The 18,896-nt window shown below is 41.0% G+C and overlaps 1 protein-coding gene across 1 annotated transcript; it reads right to left on the bottom strand.

Annotated features, from left to right (window-relative positions):
* Positions 1-277: 277 nt before the first annotated feature.
* atp2a1l (ATPase sarcoplasmic/endoplasmic reticulum Ca2+ transporting 1, like) lies at positions 278-11,201 on the bottom strand. Its single transcript, XM_053341387.1, has 24 exons — positions 10,944-11,201; positions 10,034-10,051; positions 9,542-9,624; positions 8,444-8,548; positions 7,247-7,385; positions 6,320-6,400; positions 6,130-6,215; positions 5,726-6,023; positions 5,448-5,614; positions 5,228-5,316; positions 5,019-5,121; positions 4,774-4,905; positions 4,556-4,672; positions 4,257-4,475; positions 4,020-4,131; positions 3,664-3,887; positions 3,350-3,570; positions 3,001-3,203; positions 2,798-2,883; positions 2,580-2,713; positions 2,183-2,300; positions 1,911-2,028; positions 1,568-1,598; positions 278-594 (listed from the first exon to the last, which is right to left on the bottom strand). Exons 1-23 carry the CDS (start codon positions 11,059-11,061, stop codon positions 1,594-1,596), a joined length of 2,976 nt encoding a protein of 991 aa, XP_053197362.1. The 5' UTR covers positions 11,062-11,201; the 3' UTR covers positions 278-594; positions 1,568-1,593.
* Between the last annotated feature and the right edge of the window lie 7,695 nt (positions 11,202-18,896).

Genomic DNA, 18,896 nt, shown 5'->3' with positions numbered 1-18,896 from the left:
GTGACTATGTGGACATGCCTATTTTATGTCATGAGACCTCTGACAGAGTCCACTGACTGCATGGAGCCTATAGAGAGCGCTGGCAGCTGGAGGCTGGTGGGTTTTTTTGCCCATATGAAGTCATTTTGCAACCCTACACCACACTGTACAGAGCCCAGCCAAAGCAGGGAGGCTGCACGAGACACGAGTAACAAAGACTAGAATAAAAGTAATGAGCTGGAAAGTCAATCATATGAAAATGGACAGAGGACACAAAAACACAACAGTGGACAATATCCAAGTTTAACAAAAAATCACTTTTAATACATACTTTATTTCTTAGAATAAAATCTTAAATATTTTAATACTTTATTGGCAGGGACACCTCCCTTTATTTTAATTCAATCTCCTTCCTTATATAGAGGCTATTTTTATGTAGCATTTTTTGACAGATTTTGTTTTGTTTTTTTTGTAAATTTTCCTGTGTTTTCTCCTCTCTCTTCTATTGGTTGGCTCACTAGGGCTTCCCCTTAATTGGTTATGATTCTCCTCTCACTCTTCTCGGCCTCTTTCTCTCCAACCCTTATGATCTCCTTCTTCAACATCTCTATTTAGCTGGAAATGGAGGAAAAAAAGAGAAAAATAGAAAGAGATAATGAATAAGCAGTCAAAAACAGACAGTTAATTCAGTCAACAATGGAAACAGACAAACAAGAACAACTTTGCAAATAAGCCAAAGTGTTGTGGAAGTTTTTGAACCCCCCCCTCAAAAAAAAAGTAAGCTTGTGTGATCGTTAAGATCACCTTTCCCTAAATTCAGTCCCTGAAATCAAATCTAATGAAAGTAGCAAAAAGTTTGAAAAAGTGATTTTGAAAAAAGTCAGTGATGAGACACTGAGCTTAAGAGGTGTTGCTCTTATTTGCAGACTCAAAATTGAATTGGTTGAGGAACAATTTCAAATCTCATCTCAAAGTTGAAACTCCAGGAAGGCTGTATTTACAGTAACTGTTTTTGGTATGAAAATACCAAAAATCTAGTTTGATTGAGGCGTGAATGACAGAACAGAAAAACATACAGAAAACATGTATTGCTAAAAAAAAATGTATCTTTTTGAGAACTAGTTGACTACTGAAGGCCAGTTTTGTATCTCAAAGCTTTTGTGGGACACAGACAACATCAGGCATATTTACAAAAACAGTACCACTACTATTGTTCTCCTACTGCAGACGGAAACAAAACAACAAATACGCTGTAACACTGACACTGACAGCATCTCAGAGGTGGTGGACTCACCTGCTGAGGCATCTAACTGAGCTTGTGTGACATCAGAAATAATTAACAAGCAAGCTCAAAGGACGACTTCAAATACAGAGCGCAGCACTAAGGGGTCCCCCTGTACATTCCCCAATTATGCCATTTGATAAAAGGGAGACCCTGGAGTTTTGTGACAACATGAGACTCATATACAGTAGACACTACAGAAAAGAGATCTGCATAAGAGCAGGAGCGTAACCATAAGCAAGCACATAAATGATAGCTACACAGTGACAGCCACTAGCGGTGCAAGCTGTGGAGTACCTTGGTTACAGGCTAATGGTGGTAGGTTGAGTGAATTAGCCTGGAAATCAACAGAATGGGTTAAATGAGTTAATGATGAATGGAGGAGAGAATTATAGAATTTATAATGGATGGTAGATAGATAGCACAGCAGTATCAGGATGATTAAATAAAATGAAATAACAATACAAGATGGAGAGGGATTACACTTTGTTAAAATATTAATGAAAAATGAATTTAAAAGGTGATATTATTAATATTATTAATCACAATAAAGGATAATACATATTTTCAAGAGGAATCAGAGATGTTATCTTAGGAAATATAGTAAATCTTCTTTCATGATGTTAGAGTGAAATGCAGGGATACTTACACTCGACGTAGTTGCGGGCAAAGAACTTCAGCACCTCGTCAATCAGGATGACAGGGAAGGAAAGCTTCAGAACCATCAACCACTGCTCGACGGACAGATGGGTCAACTTGAAGATCATCTGAGGGGCAAAAGAGTGGAGTGGAGTCAGTGCCACTGGGAAAGCAACTACATGTCACAAAAACGTAAAGACAATATTCCTGTTCAAAACCTGCAGATTTACACAAGATTGGTCCCATAGTTTTTAAAGCAAAGCGTAGAGAGCAGAGACTTACGGGCAGAGGGTCAACATAGATGATCATGAAGTGGAGGGACATGGACAGGGTCATGGCAGCTGAAAGCCAGAGGTTGCTCCATGGGGGCATGCGGACCAGAGACTGGTTCTCAGACAAGCTTGAAAGGGTTAAAAAAACAGTGAATTATGAGAACAAACATCTTCAGAATTGTTTTAAATAGATATTATTTTGGCACTTTTTTGCCTTCACTGGTCAGTTATTGGCAAATATGCTGACAGGAAAGATGGAGAGAGAGATGGGTATAACATGCAACTTCAGCTACCAGGACTCTTTTTAAGTTTGCATTGCTAAAAAAAGAGTTCCATTATACTGGCTATGAGCTGTACAAGTTGGAAAGGTAACATGACACAAATAATATTCAAACACATTTTAGTACCTGTTGAGAGCGTTGCACATCTCAATGGTGACCAGCACAGACAGGGCCATGGTCATGGGAGGGGAAGCCTCAAAGATATCGCATTCAATGCCGGTGAAGTCCTCGTTCGCATCATGGCACTTCATGAAGTGGGACTGTGGAGAAGAGAGCCAGGGGTTATTATGTGTTTACTGGAGAGAGTTTGTGAAAGATAACAAGACAGGAAGACAAACACCTACCAGCTGGTGGTAGGTGACACCTGGGCCAGTGGGGTCGTAGAGGAACCACCAGGCAGCACCACCAACAGTGGCAGCACCGACGTATCCTGTCAGAGGAAAGATGATAATGTTGGTGTAGGTAAGGCTGAATGTTTCTCCTGCATTACAAGAACAGCCATAACATTTAAACAAAATCCAAAGACAACATCCACAGTCCTACGTACCACCAATAGCCATGTATCTGAAGAACAGCCAGCCAGAGATCAGGGGCTCCTTAGGGGAACGTGGGGGCTTGCCCATGATGTCCAGATCAGGGGGGTTGAAGCCCAGAGCAGTGGCGGGCAGACCGTCAGTCACCAGGTTGACCCACAGCAGCTGGACGGGGATCAGAGCCTCAGGCAGACCCAGGGCAGCAGTCAGGAAGATACTAGAATAAAGAAAAAAAGGGTGGAGAAGAAAGGGAAGGTGAGTGAGAGACAGTGAGATAAATGCCTTAAACATGTCAATTAGGAGTGGATAAAAATGTGTTTCATAATTTATTGCTTCTGTTTGTGTTGTGCTGAGACCACTCACCAGACGACCTCACCGACGTTGGAGGAGATGAGGTAGCGGATGAACTGCTTCATGTTGTTGTAGATAGCTCTGCCCTCCTCAACAGCAGCCACAATGGAAGAGAAGTTGTCGTCAGCCAGGACCATCTCAGAGGCAGACTTGGCAACGGCAGTGCCAGAGCCCATGGCGATGCCGATCTCGGCCTTCTTCAGGGCAGGGGCATCGTTCACACCATCACCAGTCTATGGTGGGAGGCGAGGAAGCAAGTTACTTTCTAAGCACACACACACATACCTTCAGGCTTGGGCTGTATCATACGCTGATCATAATCTCACCATAGCAGTAATGTCATCATGACCCTGCAGGAACTCAACAATCTTGGACTTGTGGGATGGCTCCACACGGGCAAAGCAGTGAGCTCTGCACACAGCCTCGGGCTGTTCATGAGAGGGCAGGTCATCAAACTCGCGTCCGGTGTAGGCTTTGCCAGTAACATCCTCATCCTCAGTGAAGATACCAATACGACGGCAGATAGCAATAGCAGTTCCCTTGTTGTCACCTGAAATATGGAGAAGGAGGTTTTTGGTGGAGAGTAGCCTCGAGATACCAGACAGTTGGGGTTTTATCAATTGTCTTGGGATTTTCTAATTCAAGCAGTTGCTTGAACTAACAAACCAGCCATAATACTGACCAGTGATCATGATGACACGGATTCCAGCATCTCTGCACAGCTCAATGGAGCTAGAAACCTCCTTACGAGGGGGATCCAGCATACCCACACAGCCAACAAAGGTCAGGTCAGTCTGAGGAGAGAGTTGAGAGAGAAGGGTCATTCATCTTAAACTGTATCAAGTTTTTACATTAAGTCACAGCTGCATCCAGGCGTCCTCTTTTTTATATTAAAACCATCAGGTTGTTCAGTTCTCACCTCATAGTCAGCAAACTTGGTGGAGTCCTCAAGGTTCATCTCATCCATCTTCAGTGGGGTGTCGCGGGTGGCCAGGGCCAGACAACGCAGGGTGTCACGGCCGGTACCCCATTCCTTGATGACAGCCAGGATCTTCTCCTTAATGGCACCAGTCAGGGGAACGCGGGTGGTGCCAACACGCACATATGCGCACCTATCAATCACACCCTCAGGGGCACCCTGTGGAGCAAACAGGTTGTTTATTTTGAGGTCTGCAACTCAGTGGTACAGAACATACATTCACATACAATCTGACAGACCTTCACAAACATCTTAGCGCCACCATCACCCTTGGTGGGAGTGCAGTACACAGACATGGACTTCCTGTCACGGGAGAACTCCAGGGTGACATTCTTCTTCATGAGGTGCTTGACGACCTGTTGGAAGAGACAGAGATTGATTTTTATTAGATAGGCACAGCAGTCACTCTAACTCTAAAGAATATAAATCACTTAGTAAATGTCAAGATGAAACTTACAGAGCAGCAAGCATTGGCTCTATCAATTTTGTTCAGGTTCTTCACGTTGGTGTTGAACACATTCATCTTCTCAACCAGGCAGGACAGGGCAGTCTCAGTGGCCTCACCAACCTTCTCATAGATCTTCTTGGACTGGAGAGAAAAAAGGTGATGGGGTTTAACCATGAGGTAATGAGGTCTAAGTGCAGCAAATATACTGTATATTAAGAAAGTTGTGGATGCTTGTTTCAAAAGACAGACTTTACCTCGTTGTAATCCAGAGAGGAGTCGTTGCACAGGGCGCAGATGGTAGCCAGCTCAACAAGGCCGTCGTATTTGCTGCAGTTGGTCTTGGAACCTCCCTGGGAACTGGAAGACAAAGAAATAAATGAGAGATGCTTCATGTGCACTTCAATGTACAGTATGAATGATATTGACTTTGAATGGTGATACAGGGCATTGAAAATCAACTTACACCTCGCCCTCAGGGGTATACTTGGAGCCAGAGATGTCGAAGGCATCAAGGTCAACATGGTCACCATCAACATTCTTGACAATGAACATCTTAGGAGCAGGAATCCAAGAGAGTTGTTATTATATATACACATACATTTATATACTGCAAACTGTATTCACACGACTTTGTTTCCCTTTTTTGAGTACACTGAGGAAAATGTTGCATCCGCGGTACTCACCTTGGTCACACACATCTGGTTGGTGGTGAGGGTGCCGGTCTTGTCAGAGCAGATGACAGAGGTGCAGCCCAGGGTCTCCACAGAGGGCAGGCTTCTGACAATGGCATTCTTCTTGGCCATACGGCGGGTACCAAGGGCCAGGCAGGTGGTGATGACAGCGGGCAGACCTGAGAGACATTGGACAAATCTGTGAGTGTGATGTGTTGAAGAGAAACGCATTTAGAAGTATTTTTTGTTCCTCTGACTATCACTCTGGTTATTTGACAAGCTTCCCTCACCCTCAGGGATGGCAGCCACAGCCAGGGCAACAGCAATCTTGAAGTAGTAGACAGCACCGCGGATCCAGGAGCCACCGTGGACGGGGTCGTTGAAGTGGCCAATGTTGATAGCCCAGACAGCAATGCAGATCAGAGTGATAACCTTGGACAGCTGCTCGCCGAACTCGTCAAGCTTGGCCTGCAGAGGGGTCTTCTCCTGCTCTGTGGCAGCCATCTGGTCGCGGATCTTGCCGATTTCAGTGGAGACTCCAGTGGCCACAGCCACACCAACGGCCTTGCCAGCAGCAATATTGGTGCCCTTTGGAAAAGAGAGGGACAGGAAGGTAAGGAAACAGGTACAGAAATAAACCCAAAAAGCTTGAAACATGGCTGTAACCATGAAGATAAGAAAATAGGATGCTTACAGAGAAAAGCATGTTCTTCTTGTCCTGGTTGACAGCTCTGGGGTCGGGAACAGAGTCAGTATGCTTGATCACACTGACGGACTCACCTGAGAGAGAAAACAGACAATTTAACTCAAAACTGCCAATGGACAAAAGACAGAAATACACATATTGGCAAGCTTTGGCATTGGCAGGTTTCTTGTAAGCTTACCGGTAAGGATGGACTGGTCAACACGCAGGGTGGTGGACTTGATGGTAACAATTCTGATGTCAGCTGGGACTTTGTCACCAACTGTGGGAATCACAGAGAAGCCATCATTAACATGAATTCTTGTTATTTTTACTAAAATGTCATAGATATGTTGATTTTGTATTTAAAAAGAAAGTAAATATAGGCATGGTCCCTTCTATTTGTGGACTTTTTATTGTCAGAAAACTCTTCCAGTTTCTTTATTTTTGCACCCTGTAACCTCCAGGTGATTGTAATAGTTGCTAATAGTGCAACTATTCTCATCCATCTATGGAAACCCTAACTATAAAATAATGTATTTTCAATACATTTCCAAAGCAGGGGTAGAAATTATTCCCAATATTGGAGCCTATCGTCCTATACTTAATCCATGGATTTCATAATGTGACAGAGCATAAACTGGCACATGCATAGCGTGATTAGAATGAGCTACACATGGACAGGGGGGCGGGGATAGCCAGCTGGAGACGCAACAGGTGTGCACTGACAAATAAACAGAAGCGGGCAGTGGCAGAGAGGGGAGAAGAGGTGTGGCAGGTGCTGGTGTGGGTATTTATACTCCTGATTTTGTTTTCATTCAGTCAGCATGTTTCCACAGCAGCGTGGCTCCGTCTTCACTCGTTGCCTTAAAAAGACATGACGCTTTGCTGTCTGCCTTAACCAGACACATATATCCTAAATTTGCAACTGCCTTGCTGGTAAACAAAGCTCTTTTCTTTATCACTCAACAGAAATGTACGCAGGTTAATGGAATTTGTTTTTGGACAATGAAGGGACTGTGACTATTCACCTGTCACCATTGTTTACAGATTAGACTGACAGACTAAGCTACACCTTTAGAAAATAAACTCATCCAGCAACCAATAAAGCAATGTTGACATGTCTTACCAGACACCTCCACGATGTCACCAGGGACAATTTCTCTGGCCTTGATCATCTGCACACTCTTTCTGTCAGAACGGTAAACCTTGCCCATCTCAGGCTCGTACTCCTTGAGAGCCTCGATGGCATCCTCAGCATTACGCTCCTGTAGTATACACAGATGAAAACACACCACTTGGTCATTGATGAGTGGAAATCAGAAAAGAGGTCAGCAAAAACAACAACAATGTGGACAAACCTAGTACACACTGACAGTTATTACTAAAGGGATGTCAACACGCTTGTTTTTCGTTGTTTGCGCCAAAGCCCAAGCCAAGGACACTTGTTGTGTCCTTGGTCTAGACCATGTCCTCTAGCAGGCTTTGACTCATTACACACAGCAATTATGCACTGATACACAATCCACCAGCTGATGACATATGAGTAGGGTTGTAGTATGATCTGACATAAATTAAAACTATTAAAAAGTATTATCTTTAGTTTTTTCATCATCTTTTGTTGAGCTTCTGCAGCAACAGGGTGTATTCAGTGCTGCATTCAAATATGATATGAGTTGTAACATTTGATGCCGAACACACAACTGGCCAGTTTTATTTCCAGTTAGAAACAGTTGATTCTGACATTTGGCAGGGATACGATAATGTCCGTCATTGACTAAGGCCTGACAGCAATGCCAAGTTAATTAATGGCATGCATGTAGTAGAGCATGACTTGTATTATGTGACTCATCCCTTGCCTGCTGTCAAATTTCTGTCAAAACATAAAATGGGCATAATGACTGCAAAAATTACTCTAAATAACTAAAATACTACCTACATGACATATTTAACTTGTTAATGCATAAAAAATATAATATTCTTCTCATAATTGAACTCTTTCTCAATCAATTCTCTTCCTCTCTGTATGCTATGAGGCATTTTTGATCAGATGTGTTGTCTGTAAAATGCTGTATAGATAAAGTTAGGATTTGATTTGATCTGTAAAATAGAGTGAATAATGTTGTTAATATAAGATTTGCTCAATGTTGTTACAGCAACATCAGAGCAAACTATTTTGAGCTTCAAAGCCATAAAAGCGATAGTGTTCCAATTGGGCAACCACCTCTGGGTACAAAACATGGCAGTAACCGGAACCTGTGTACTTTCTGTCATCACTGAAATGGATATGTCTTGTTGCTGAATGTGCTGGGCCCAAGTCACTGACCTGCCACACTCCGACAACGGCATTAGCGATGAGGATAAGAAGGATGACAAAGGGTTCCACAAAGGCAGTGACGGTCTCTTCACCTTCCTCAAACCAGGCCAGAACCTGAGTTGGTAAAAAAGAAGAAATCGGTCAATCATGACTCCTCATGGGCTGAAAACCCTTGTAAGATTGACACATTAGCATGGTTAATTTATATGGTACAACATGAGAATAGCAGTATAAACATTTGACAGAATGTTATGAGTTTAATTGTAAAGGCCATGTCCAATGATGCTGTATTCAAGGAACATCTAGATTTACATTTCATTTATTCTAAAATATTTTAATTAGTTCTCTTTTCCAGTTATTTTGATGATAGTTTTGAAAATCATAATCTGATTACTTAATTGTTTTTAATTTGATTTCAGTGTCCCTTAAGTCCTTGCTCCTTCTGACTTCGAACCTCTTTCTGTGGAAGCTCTTCGTTCCTTCCTTCAGTCCTGACCTTTCCTGAAGGATTCAGTTTCTCTTCTCAGCTTGGGGCTTTCTTAAAATAAACCCTTACCCCTTTAGCCCCCCTATACTTTCCTGACCCCCGTCTCTCACTCGCTCCTCAATATTCGCCTTCTAAGGCCATCGTGACAGCTGTCCGAAGGGGTGAAAGCTGTGCATAGGAATTAATGCACCTCCTACAAGCCCTTGCAATCTGCCTCCCTCCTCTCAAGTTTGTCATCCTCATGGGGTGGAGGGGCTTGGAGGGGGGATAAGAATTTGTCTTGACAAAGTGATCAGACATACAATAAATCATCATTTACAGTTGGTGTGACAGGTTTTCCACTGGTGGGTTTTAAAGTTCAGTGTATTACCTGTTCGAAGATGGCTTTTAAGGATATAATAATAATAATAATGTGGCAAAAAATGAAATTAGAAGAAGAGAGAGTGTTTATTCTTTGGTGAATAACTGTCCCACATGATATCCTGTGGAATTTGTCACCACTATTCTGGCTACTTCAAATCCTACTACTGTTACTTGAGTTTAAGATGCATGTGACAGGAATAACCACAGTTTAAATGACTGATGTAATTAAAGCAATACACTAGACCTTGTTAACTTACAAAAGAAATGCAGGCAGCCAGCAGCAGGATCCTGACAAGCAGGTCCTCAAACTGCTCACCAATCAGCTCCCAGATACTCTTACCTGAAAGAGATGAGAGACACAAAGAAAGAAAAATAAGAAAATCAGGTGCTATCAATCATAAAATATGAATGTAATAACTATATTGGGTGTACTGTAATGAGAGTGTATTTGTATGTAAAGGGCAGTTTTTTACAGTCTATAGTGTTGATTTGTGGCCTCTGTTGCAAAAGATGATGGTTAAGGTATAATATGCATTGCTGGATATTGACTGATGTCCAATGACAAGAGGGGTCATGTTGGAGTGTTAGCATCACACAATCAAAATGCTGCCTGTCTGTTTTTATTATAGCCCTTCAGTGGATGAGGGTTACTTCAGATTAGTAATGACAGATCCAATCAGATGACCTGAATTTCTTAACCTTCTGTGCGAATGTAAACATCTTTTAAATGCTGCTGCATAAACACTCACCCTCCTCAGCTGGCAGCTCTGGAGATGGGTGAAGGAACCGGAGAGAAAGAGACAAGAAAAAATATGTTTAGTAAAAATGATTTATGTACAGTATGATGAATTAATGTACAACTACAAACAACCAAACTCTGGTTGGAAAACCCCTGGTATAAGATGATAAACTTTCTACCCATGCCTGAAATAAAAGGCCGTTGTACCATTTCATCTTTATTTGCTTAATTGCAAACTGTGATACTGTGATTCTCTACCCTGGCCTGCAGTCACTTTGAGCCCTTGATCTATAAAACAAAGCTGTCCATGACATCAATGTTTAATGGCATTTCACTTAAATGTTCCAAGGCAACATGAAGACCAGAGTGAAAACAAGAATGTTGTTGCACATTACAAAGCCTTTGCTATCTAATTTGCCATTCTACTGGTTATTGATCAGCAATTGTATTACAGATCGTTTACCCATGAGCCATCTAAGGACCTCCCCCTTTAACCCTGCCTAAATTTATCCACCTCTCCCGTTAACACCCGCCCCATATATCACCCAGGAAGCTTCTTGAGCCATCACCTGTCTCTCTCGCTCTTCAGCCATCTTCTTTGGCTATCTTTAAATAGCTCTTCAAAGCCCTCAAAGTCTCTGCTTCTCAATGTCTCTGTTTTTCTACCAGCTGTTGCAAATAAAAAAATTGCATGCAAAATCTCAACCCAGCCGACCTCAACGGTATCTCTGGTGTTGACTCCTCCGGAGACAATCAAAGTAAAAGTTACTTTGCTACATGGAATATTTTGAATATAAACACTCAAACTATTCTTTCACTGTGATGTGAGAAGTTTCTCTATGTGGTCTAGTTAACCAAACAGTTACTATGTGCTTTTGTCAGTAGGCCTCCCATCCCATCCCTGAAGCCCATGCTCTCACCATTGTGGCCATACTTGTCCAGGTTCTTCTTGAACTGGTCGGGAGTGAGACCGGAGTGCTCATTCACCCCAAAGTAAGCCAGGCATTCTGCCGGGCTCTTGGCGTGTGCGTGCTCCATCCTTTCTGGATAGACAAATGATTGTCCGTGTAAACGTGTCTATCCGCGCTCTTCTATTTCTTTGTTGTTCTCTGCAGTTTTTACCCTTGGTCCACCACCCTAACCTAGAAGTGTGGCACCCTCCAATGCAGGAGTGCTGATCTGACAGAAAGAGCGAATAAGCACATACTTTCTCAGGGTTTTATACCACCAAGGGGCTCAGGATTGGTGGACACCCCAACGACACACGCCCCCAAATTCCAGCATGGGAGACATTGTGGGGAGAGTGGTGGTGGGGGGGGGGGGGTGCTTGAGGTGGAGCAATGGGGAGGTGAGATGGTAGACTTGGACAGGAACTCAGGACAAGGCTTGGATTTGGAAAGGAGATAATGCAGGAGATTGGTGGTGCAAGGGTTGGAGAGGAGGAGGGATGGGGGGGTCGTCCTGTGGATGAAAATGAGATCTGTTTTTGGAACATGCATGGTCAGTGGAATAAGACGAAGGGAGAAGGTGAGAGAGTGAGACAGGAGATCATCCAGAGGGGAGGAGGGGGGGGGGCATTGAGTGACGGCTCAACTGGTTTCTGCTGAGGAAGGTGGCCGAGCCAGAGAGAGTGGAGTGAACTAAACACAGAGTGACGCATTGAAGAAGGTAGAGATCGTAGACGGATAATTTAGTACAAGGATTAACTCGCATTTTTACATGGTGAATGCGAGTTTGACATGCACACATTGACACATGAAGTTTGAGAACTTGGTCCAGCAGAACTGCATCATCTAATGTCATCAACATGCCTTTGTAGTGCCAATAACCATTCATTATAACAGACACACCAAACCTAATGATAAACTGAGTTAGGTAAAGCACAGGAATGATAGAGGAAAGAAAAAAGTGAGTGTGTACTAAAGGAATGATTGCATGGGGACAGGAATGCCAAGAGGACAGCCAACCAGTGTCATACTATCGCACCACAGAGCAGAAGCCTCGACTGCAGATACAGGAGGATCAAATTTTATATCTCTTTTTTTATGAGGAAGGGAAGGCGATGGGGAGATATAGCATGACTTAAGTAGATGTGTAACAGATGAACCGGCCACAAATTGCCATTCAGCAAGGTGCAGTGGCCTGTTGTAGTGGATTCAAAGCACTGAATGTGTTATTGAGTCTGCATGATTTAACAGAGCAAATGACTGAATGACTGAACTTGCATGATTCATTTTTGTAAACTGGGGCTTTTGACGTTTTCTGGCTCTTTTTCATTTTTATACTTAAATCGGTCGAGCTACCCAGAATTTGATCATTTCTTTCTCTTGTTTTGTTAAAAAATTTGTTTTTTTCCTGACAGCTACACCACCATAGAACTCCACCTAATGAAAATATATACACTACCTTGAAAATTCATCACAATATGTGCAGTTGAGCGTAGTGTCTGTTGATTTACTGTTTGTTTTAACAGCAGTAATAAACAGGCAGCTTGGTAGTGCAGAGACCTCTGTGGACAGGAATTCAAGTTGCTGTTGCTAATCAATACACTGACAGGTGTTCCTGTAAGAGCAGCAGTGGTCACTGCTCAGCACGTATGACAGCTACAGGACACATTTTTGCCGCAATCTATTTTCTGCATTATTTTGTCGCTAAGTGTCACTTGTCCCATACAGACTTAAAGGTCAGTTTGTTTTCAGTGCAAAATACATTTAACATTCAAAATGCACTTTTTTGACAGATAGTGCATAATAATTGCATTGAGTAAAGTTTGTCTTTAGTCATATTGCACTGATAAAAAAGTTTAACTGCTTTCAGTTTCTGCTGTGACTAGTGTAATGTGTTGTTGATTTATTTTACTGTGTCATATTTCATTTGAGTGTCAGAGTAGGCATCAAGCACAGACATGAGATACAGTTTATTCCCCTTTCAGAGTCATGATATGCAGCTGGGACATGATGTTGTGTAATTTGTCTGACTAGAAATGTACTTCAGTGTGAATGAAAACAACAATGTTTTTGTCAGATCTGCAACAAAGAGTTTTGACAGAATCACACCCACAGCATGATGACTGTATTTAAGTATAATATCAACACTGTGTCTGCCCTAACATTGATATAATTTATATCTAACACACATTCATTTCACTCTTCTATGATCCATCTTTGTATTTCATAGTTGGGATTTATTTAGAATTCACAAGTGTTTGCACTAGGTCTTGTGATGACTCTTGTGAATAACCAACATTTATATAGTAACTTATATTATGATGTGAACGACCACACTGTCAGACAACAGAACTGATAAAGCCTCTTCAGTAAAAAGTGAAACATCTTCAATTCTTGAACAGTCCATTGAACAATTTGACTATCAAATAAAGTGCTGTTTAGTATGGTGATTAATATTGTATGTATAAAAGAAAGAATGAAAAATAAAATCTCAAATACACCTCAGTGAGCTGGATTCTTTCAGTAATGACAGCTTGAACTTAAAACTCAATTATTTTTGAGTTAAAGAGAAACATCTCTACAATCATTTAGTTCAACAGTAAGAACAGAGTATTGTACAGTGTTGTTTCACAGCACTATGAGTGTAATTTGTACATTTATATTGTGAGTAAATGAGCCATTTATAGTTCATACACAATATAACTAGGAGTTTACAGTATATACAGTATTTGCCTATTTATAATACAAACATGAGCTTCTTCTGCTCCTCCACAGTGAATTTCTAAAATAGGAAGCTGTTTTTGTCGCAGCTTTCAAGTTTCCGTTCAGCTGCTGGAGAACAACTGACCCTGCTCTCTGGCCTGCGGGTGAGTGGCAATGCCTTTACCAGAAGTTACAGTAAATTTACCATGATGAAGAAGATTTAATGTATGTTTCATTTAATGTACATTTAAATTGGTAGCAACATATTCTTCAGTAAAACACTAAAAATACCTAATCTAAACATTCATTCCCTTCTAAAAAAAACCAAAAATGTTATAGCATGTGTAATGTACAATGTATAATGTATATGTAGTATGTAGTAAGATATGCACACACCATCAAAAAGTGCACTCTACATTCTGAACTTTCAAAATTTCAAGTGGTGAATTTGATCATGCTCAACTTCTAAAAGTAAAAAGGGACAAACAACTGGCATGAGCTTTATGTTGAATGTACGTTTTGGTTCTCAGACATGTTGCTAAAACATTTTATTCTTTTTCTGTTCTGCCAATGTCCTCATCTCTGTTTCACCCACCCGCTCCCCAGGCCTCAGCTGTTGTACAGCCGTTTTGACCTCTGAGATTTGGGGGCTGTGATAGGGGTCGGCCTGTCAGTGTCTCCCTCAGGGCAGAGCAGTGACATTTAACTCAATATCCCAGAAGGATAAGGTTTCTCCCTCGCCTCCCCTCCATCTTCCGCCTCTGTCTATCGGTGAGGTGTCAGTAGCCTGTGTGTGTGCGGAGCCTACTACAGTGTAAACCCCTGCAAGCTGGGACACCCATCACCTCCAGCTCCCTCCGTGGTGCTAACACGCCACGCCCTCTTGCGAGGCTGAGGGATCACCATGTGCCGCCTTAACCCATCAAGCCCTCCCTCCGTCATTTGTGAACTCAATACGTGTTCTCAGTACTGCACAAGTGTTAAGTACTGTGGTGGTGCAGCTGTACGCACGGCTATGTTATGCAACTAAGTCTGTCTCTGCTGACTTGCACGGCACAAGCAAAGTGAGAGGGGACAAGACGACATTTATCACTTAAAGATGTGGAGCCAGGAGTGCCTGACACATTTCCTAAAGAAGGTTATTGTCATTAACAGTACGTTCTGTGGGCTGCACATATGCATTTGTGGATGTGTAGTGAAGTAAAAAAAACGGACACCCTCTTTAATTGATTTAGTTTTATGATACAAACCCAAACTAATGTGTCAGCTGGGCAGTGTAATATGTAAAAGTAGCATCTTAAAGGATAGGTTTACGATTTTTCCAAGTCTGTCCTAAAACAACAGTCAGCTGACCAAAATGAACACTGAAATATATATTTTTTGCTCTAGTCATTCATTCTGTCCATATTTGCAATTAAAAGATACCCTCATTATGTGTGTTCAATGTAATTGATGGCGTATAAATTCTTTATGTGTGCAAAAAGCGAAAATGACACTTCAGGCTGCCAAATTAGTCCAATTAAGTTTTAGTCCAATTAACTTCTTTAAAGTTTATATTCATTTTAGTATAAATTTCCCTCTTTTTGTTTCTATCCCTTCACTGCTGCTTAATAGAGAAACACAAAGAAGGAATTTTGTACTCTAGAGACTTTAACTGTGGAATATATCCACTTGATTTGACTGATGTGGATGTCTGAACCTTCAAATAAGCTTTAGATCAATTTTTGAACACATTTTTGTACAAAACTGTGGATTTGGTCCCCCGTCACTTACACTTTAAGTGCATTAGGAAAAGATATTCTTATGGTCAGTATCAGTAACATGAGGAGTGATCACAGTGAACTGTCAATGTTCATTTGGGCATCTGACTATTGCACTAGAACAGACTTGAATAATCGTGAACATATCTTTTAACTGCACACAGACCTGATTGCATCCATAAACTTCTGGTTTGTTTGATGCAAAGTAACTGATCCAAAAGTAATGGACCAACAACACGAATTTAATAACATTGGACATGTGAGGTATTGACCGAGAGGACATAATTAGTACTGAGCAATAAGGCAATGGATAAAGGAGCTACAGCGTCAGAGTTAGCTGGGTACTTGTTACAGCATTAGCTAATAGTAATAATAGAAGTGGCAGCTGAGTGTCTGAATCCAGAATTCCTCACAAGATATAAATAGAGCAGGTGACACTGTGCTGCTGGGCATGGCACCACGACAGCTTTGCGGCTTTTTTATTTCAGAATGCTGGACCTTTATTTCTGCCTCATAAGTCCAACTTTCATGTATTGAGAGAAAATGACAGGATGTCGCAGGACACGGTGGACTCCACCGTGTCATAAGTATCCACGTGATGCATTGGGCCTGAGGGTTCCTGGTTGTTCACACCATTCCACACACTTATAGCTGTACTATATAAGCCCACAGGGGAGCCAGCAGGAAAGTGAGCCTGTTGATCAAAAATGGCCTTCATTTTACTGCTGAAGTGTCGTTTACTCCGCTGGCTCTGCATTTTTAGAGGTGACTTGTTAATAACTGGCAGGATGGAGAGCAGCATCCTATTAGCTTTATAAACTGAGATTTTGATTTTGTGCCCTGAATTGGTCAATTTTAGTTATTTGGAGAATATACACAAAACATTTTACAATTTCTTTATTATACATTACAGAAACATTTTATTTAGCTGCTTAATAAACGAACAGTGACCAAGTTACATTATTATGTAGACCAGCCTTACAAATAAAGTCACTAGCATAGCTCCGACTATCAAACCTTAATGCACATGTGTGACAGATCATATTCAAAACATTCAGTATGTTTCCCTAACAACAGGTTTCAGCTTTTTTGGAGGGATGCCTGCGTATAAACAAAATCCTCCTGGAGTTTGATAACCGTTCTCATAAATTAAACAGCTTAGTATTCAGGCCAGCATAGCTTTGTGAACGACTATGTTCAGTATTTGTTATCATCTGAAAGATGAACTCCTGGAAATATACTACAACTTTAATGACTTGTCTATTTTGAGTGCTCTTATTAAATCAAGACACTACTTGAGGGCTTACCACAAGGACTGACGGGAATGTTGCAGCCACAAAAATGCACTGGATTTATTTACACCATTTTTCATTTTACTAATATTTAATGTGGTGCACTCTTAACTCAAGAGCAAGGTCACACGTGAGTCAAGGCACACTGACCAACACAGCATGAAGACCATGAGTGACAGAGTCTCCAAGGCTTCTGTCTTGTAGTTTTATTGCTTAAAGTGTGCAGAGGACTGACGCAGAAGGAGGGTCAACAACAGAGCAATATTGTAATAAAAGACAATACAACCGACCTTCTTCAGCCTCATAAACATGTTAAGTTAACCATTTTATGAGCACATAGGTTGAAAGTTTCTATATCAGGATATTATGTGGGTTAATAAGTGGGTCAAAGTCATTTTATCTTTAATTTCTGAACTCTTATGAAATGCTATGGAATCGTGCAGTGTGCTTCCCTTCTCATCTTACTGCACTTATTAAAAGATTAAACATTGATTTATTTCAAGGCACAGGAAAAAGAAGTTATTCTTTTTTAAATCTAAGCTCAACCCACTTTAGCAGTACCCTTCACCTCTCACCTCATTGGTCCTGTAAAAGGAAGGCAAAATGATGGACAGAGCGTCTTGAAGAAGGTTGGTGTTGACAGGAAGATGGATGGATGCAAAAAGAGCCCGAGAAATGCCGTAGAAAGAAACAGGATCCTCTTTTGATAAAAATAGATTGAGAAACGTAAAAGAGAGATCGAGGAGTTTTCAACAGAGGCCCGACGCAGCAGCAGAAGGTGAATATTACGCTCACATAAAAAAGTAATGATTAAAGTTTGTTGTACTTGTGAACTCGTTAATGGCAACAGGAATTTACACAAAATGTTCCAACTTCTCTAACATGAGACCATAAAACTTAATTTTTGGCAACATACAGCAGTTATAGTTTAATGTTAACCATCCGTGTGGTGTTCAAAATTGCTAATCAATAAGTATTTTTAAACCAACTTCCGTTACGCTTTTAATTTATTTGTCTAATATAGTATGTGGCTTTTATGACTAGAGGAATCAAAGGAGCTCAACAGCACCACCGTGTGGATAACCAGACGCATTGCACATTGACATGACAGCAAGTAGTGACTTTTTTTTTTTTTAACATTGTGTTTAATATTAAATCAATATTCTTTCTAATCTGTTTGGTTTCTGCCAAGTTTGATTCAGTTTTGCCTAAATATTACCTTTGTGCATTATAGGACCTTGTTGTTAATTGTTGGGAATATTCATCATTAGGATCCTGGTTACATTACAAATTACATCTCTTTTTTAAACTAGAGCTATTTTTCAGAAATTCAGCAAGTGCACACCGACTTAAAGCTGGATCTTTCATCTGGATGGAAGATGTCTGGAGTCAATTAAATGCAGCATTGGACAAGCAGAAATAGAAGACTGAAGATGTCAAATGAAAAGGTTCTGAAACTGGTAGGAGAAAATTGGTATTTTATGAAGATTGAGTTTGTGGGGCACATTTTAAGAGGGTCCGATGGGAGGATGATGATGATGATTTTGGGAGGGATGAAAAAAGCGAAACAAGAAGTGGCAGGATAACACATGATGTGGTTTGATGACATAAATAGAGGGAGCAGATGAAAGGCTGACAAGCAAAACTGATGGAGGACCGTGAAAGCCAACCTTCAGATTGAAAACAGGATAAATGATGGATTAATGAGCTACTAGCAAAGCTTCCACTGAAAAGGTCACCAAAAAGTAAAATTACATTTTTCAATTGTGACCATTGATCACAAATAAATCCAAACTACCCAACTAACAATCAACTGAAGTACATACCTCATGTATTTAAAGCCAATGTAAAATATTTAAACACAAAATGTGAAATAATTACATTTCATCCTGCTGCCTTCTATAATTTTTTTACGTAATCCCAGCAGGTTTTATATTAAATAATGAAATAAAAATAGGCAATAAACTGAAGAGGCAGAATGAAAGACACATCTTTGATAATTTGATCCTATAAATTGTTCGACCTTAAACATATGCAGAAATTCAAATGTAATGGAGGTAATTCAACTATTTAGTATTGAATACGTTTAGTGTCCATACATGTGGCATCTTCAGTAGGTAAAGTGAGGAACAGCACTGATGACTACTTTTACAACGATGAACTGGTAAATA

Source organism: Scomber japonicus, chromosome 20 (assembly GCF_027409825.1).
Source record: "Scomber japonicus isolate fScoJap1 chromosome 20, fScoJap1.pri, whole genome shotgun sequence".
NCBI lineage: Eukaryota > Metazoa > Chordata > Actinopteri > Scombriformes > Scombridae > Scomber > Scomber japonicus.
The sequence above is the reverse complement of the archived record's forward strand: the minus strand, read 5'-3'. Positions and strand labels throughout refer to the sequence as shown.

Excerpts from the sequence above, each read along its gene's own strand:
- atp2a1l (XM_053341387.1), bottom strand. The coding sequence starts at position 11,061 with ATGGAGCACGCACACGCCAAGAGCCCGGCAGAATGCCTGGCTTACTTT. Across the intron at positions 5,317-5,447 it reads ACCAGATGTGTGTGACCAAG|ATGTTCATTGTCAAGAATGT; the intron begins GTGAGTACCGCG and ends CCTGCTCCTAAG. Across the intron at positions 4,673-4,773 it reads GAGCCAATGCTTGCTGCTCT|GTCGTCAAGCACCTCATGAA; the intron begins GTAAGTTTCATC and ends CTCTTCCAACAG.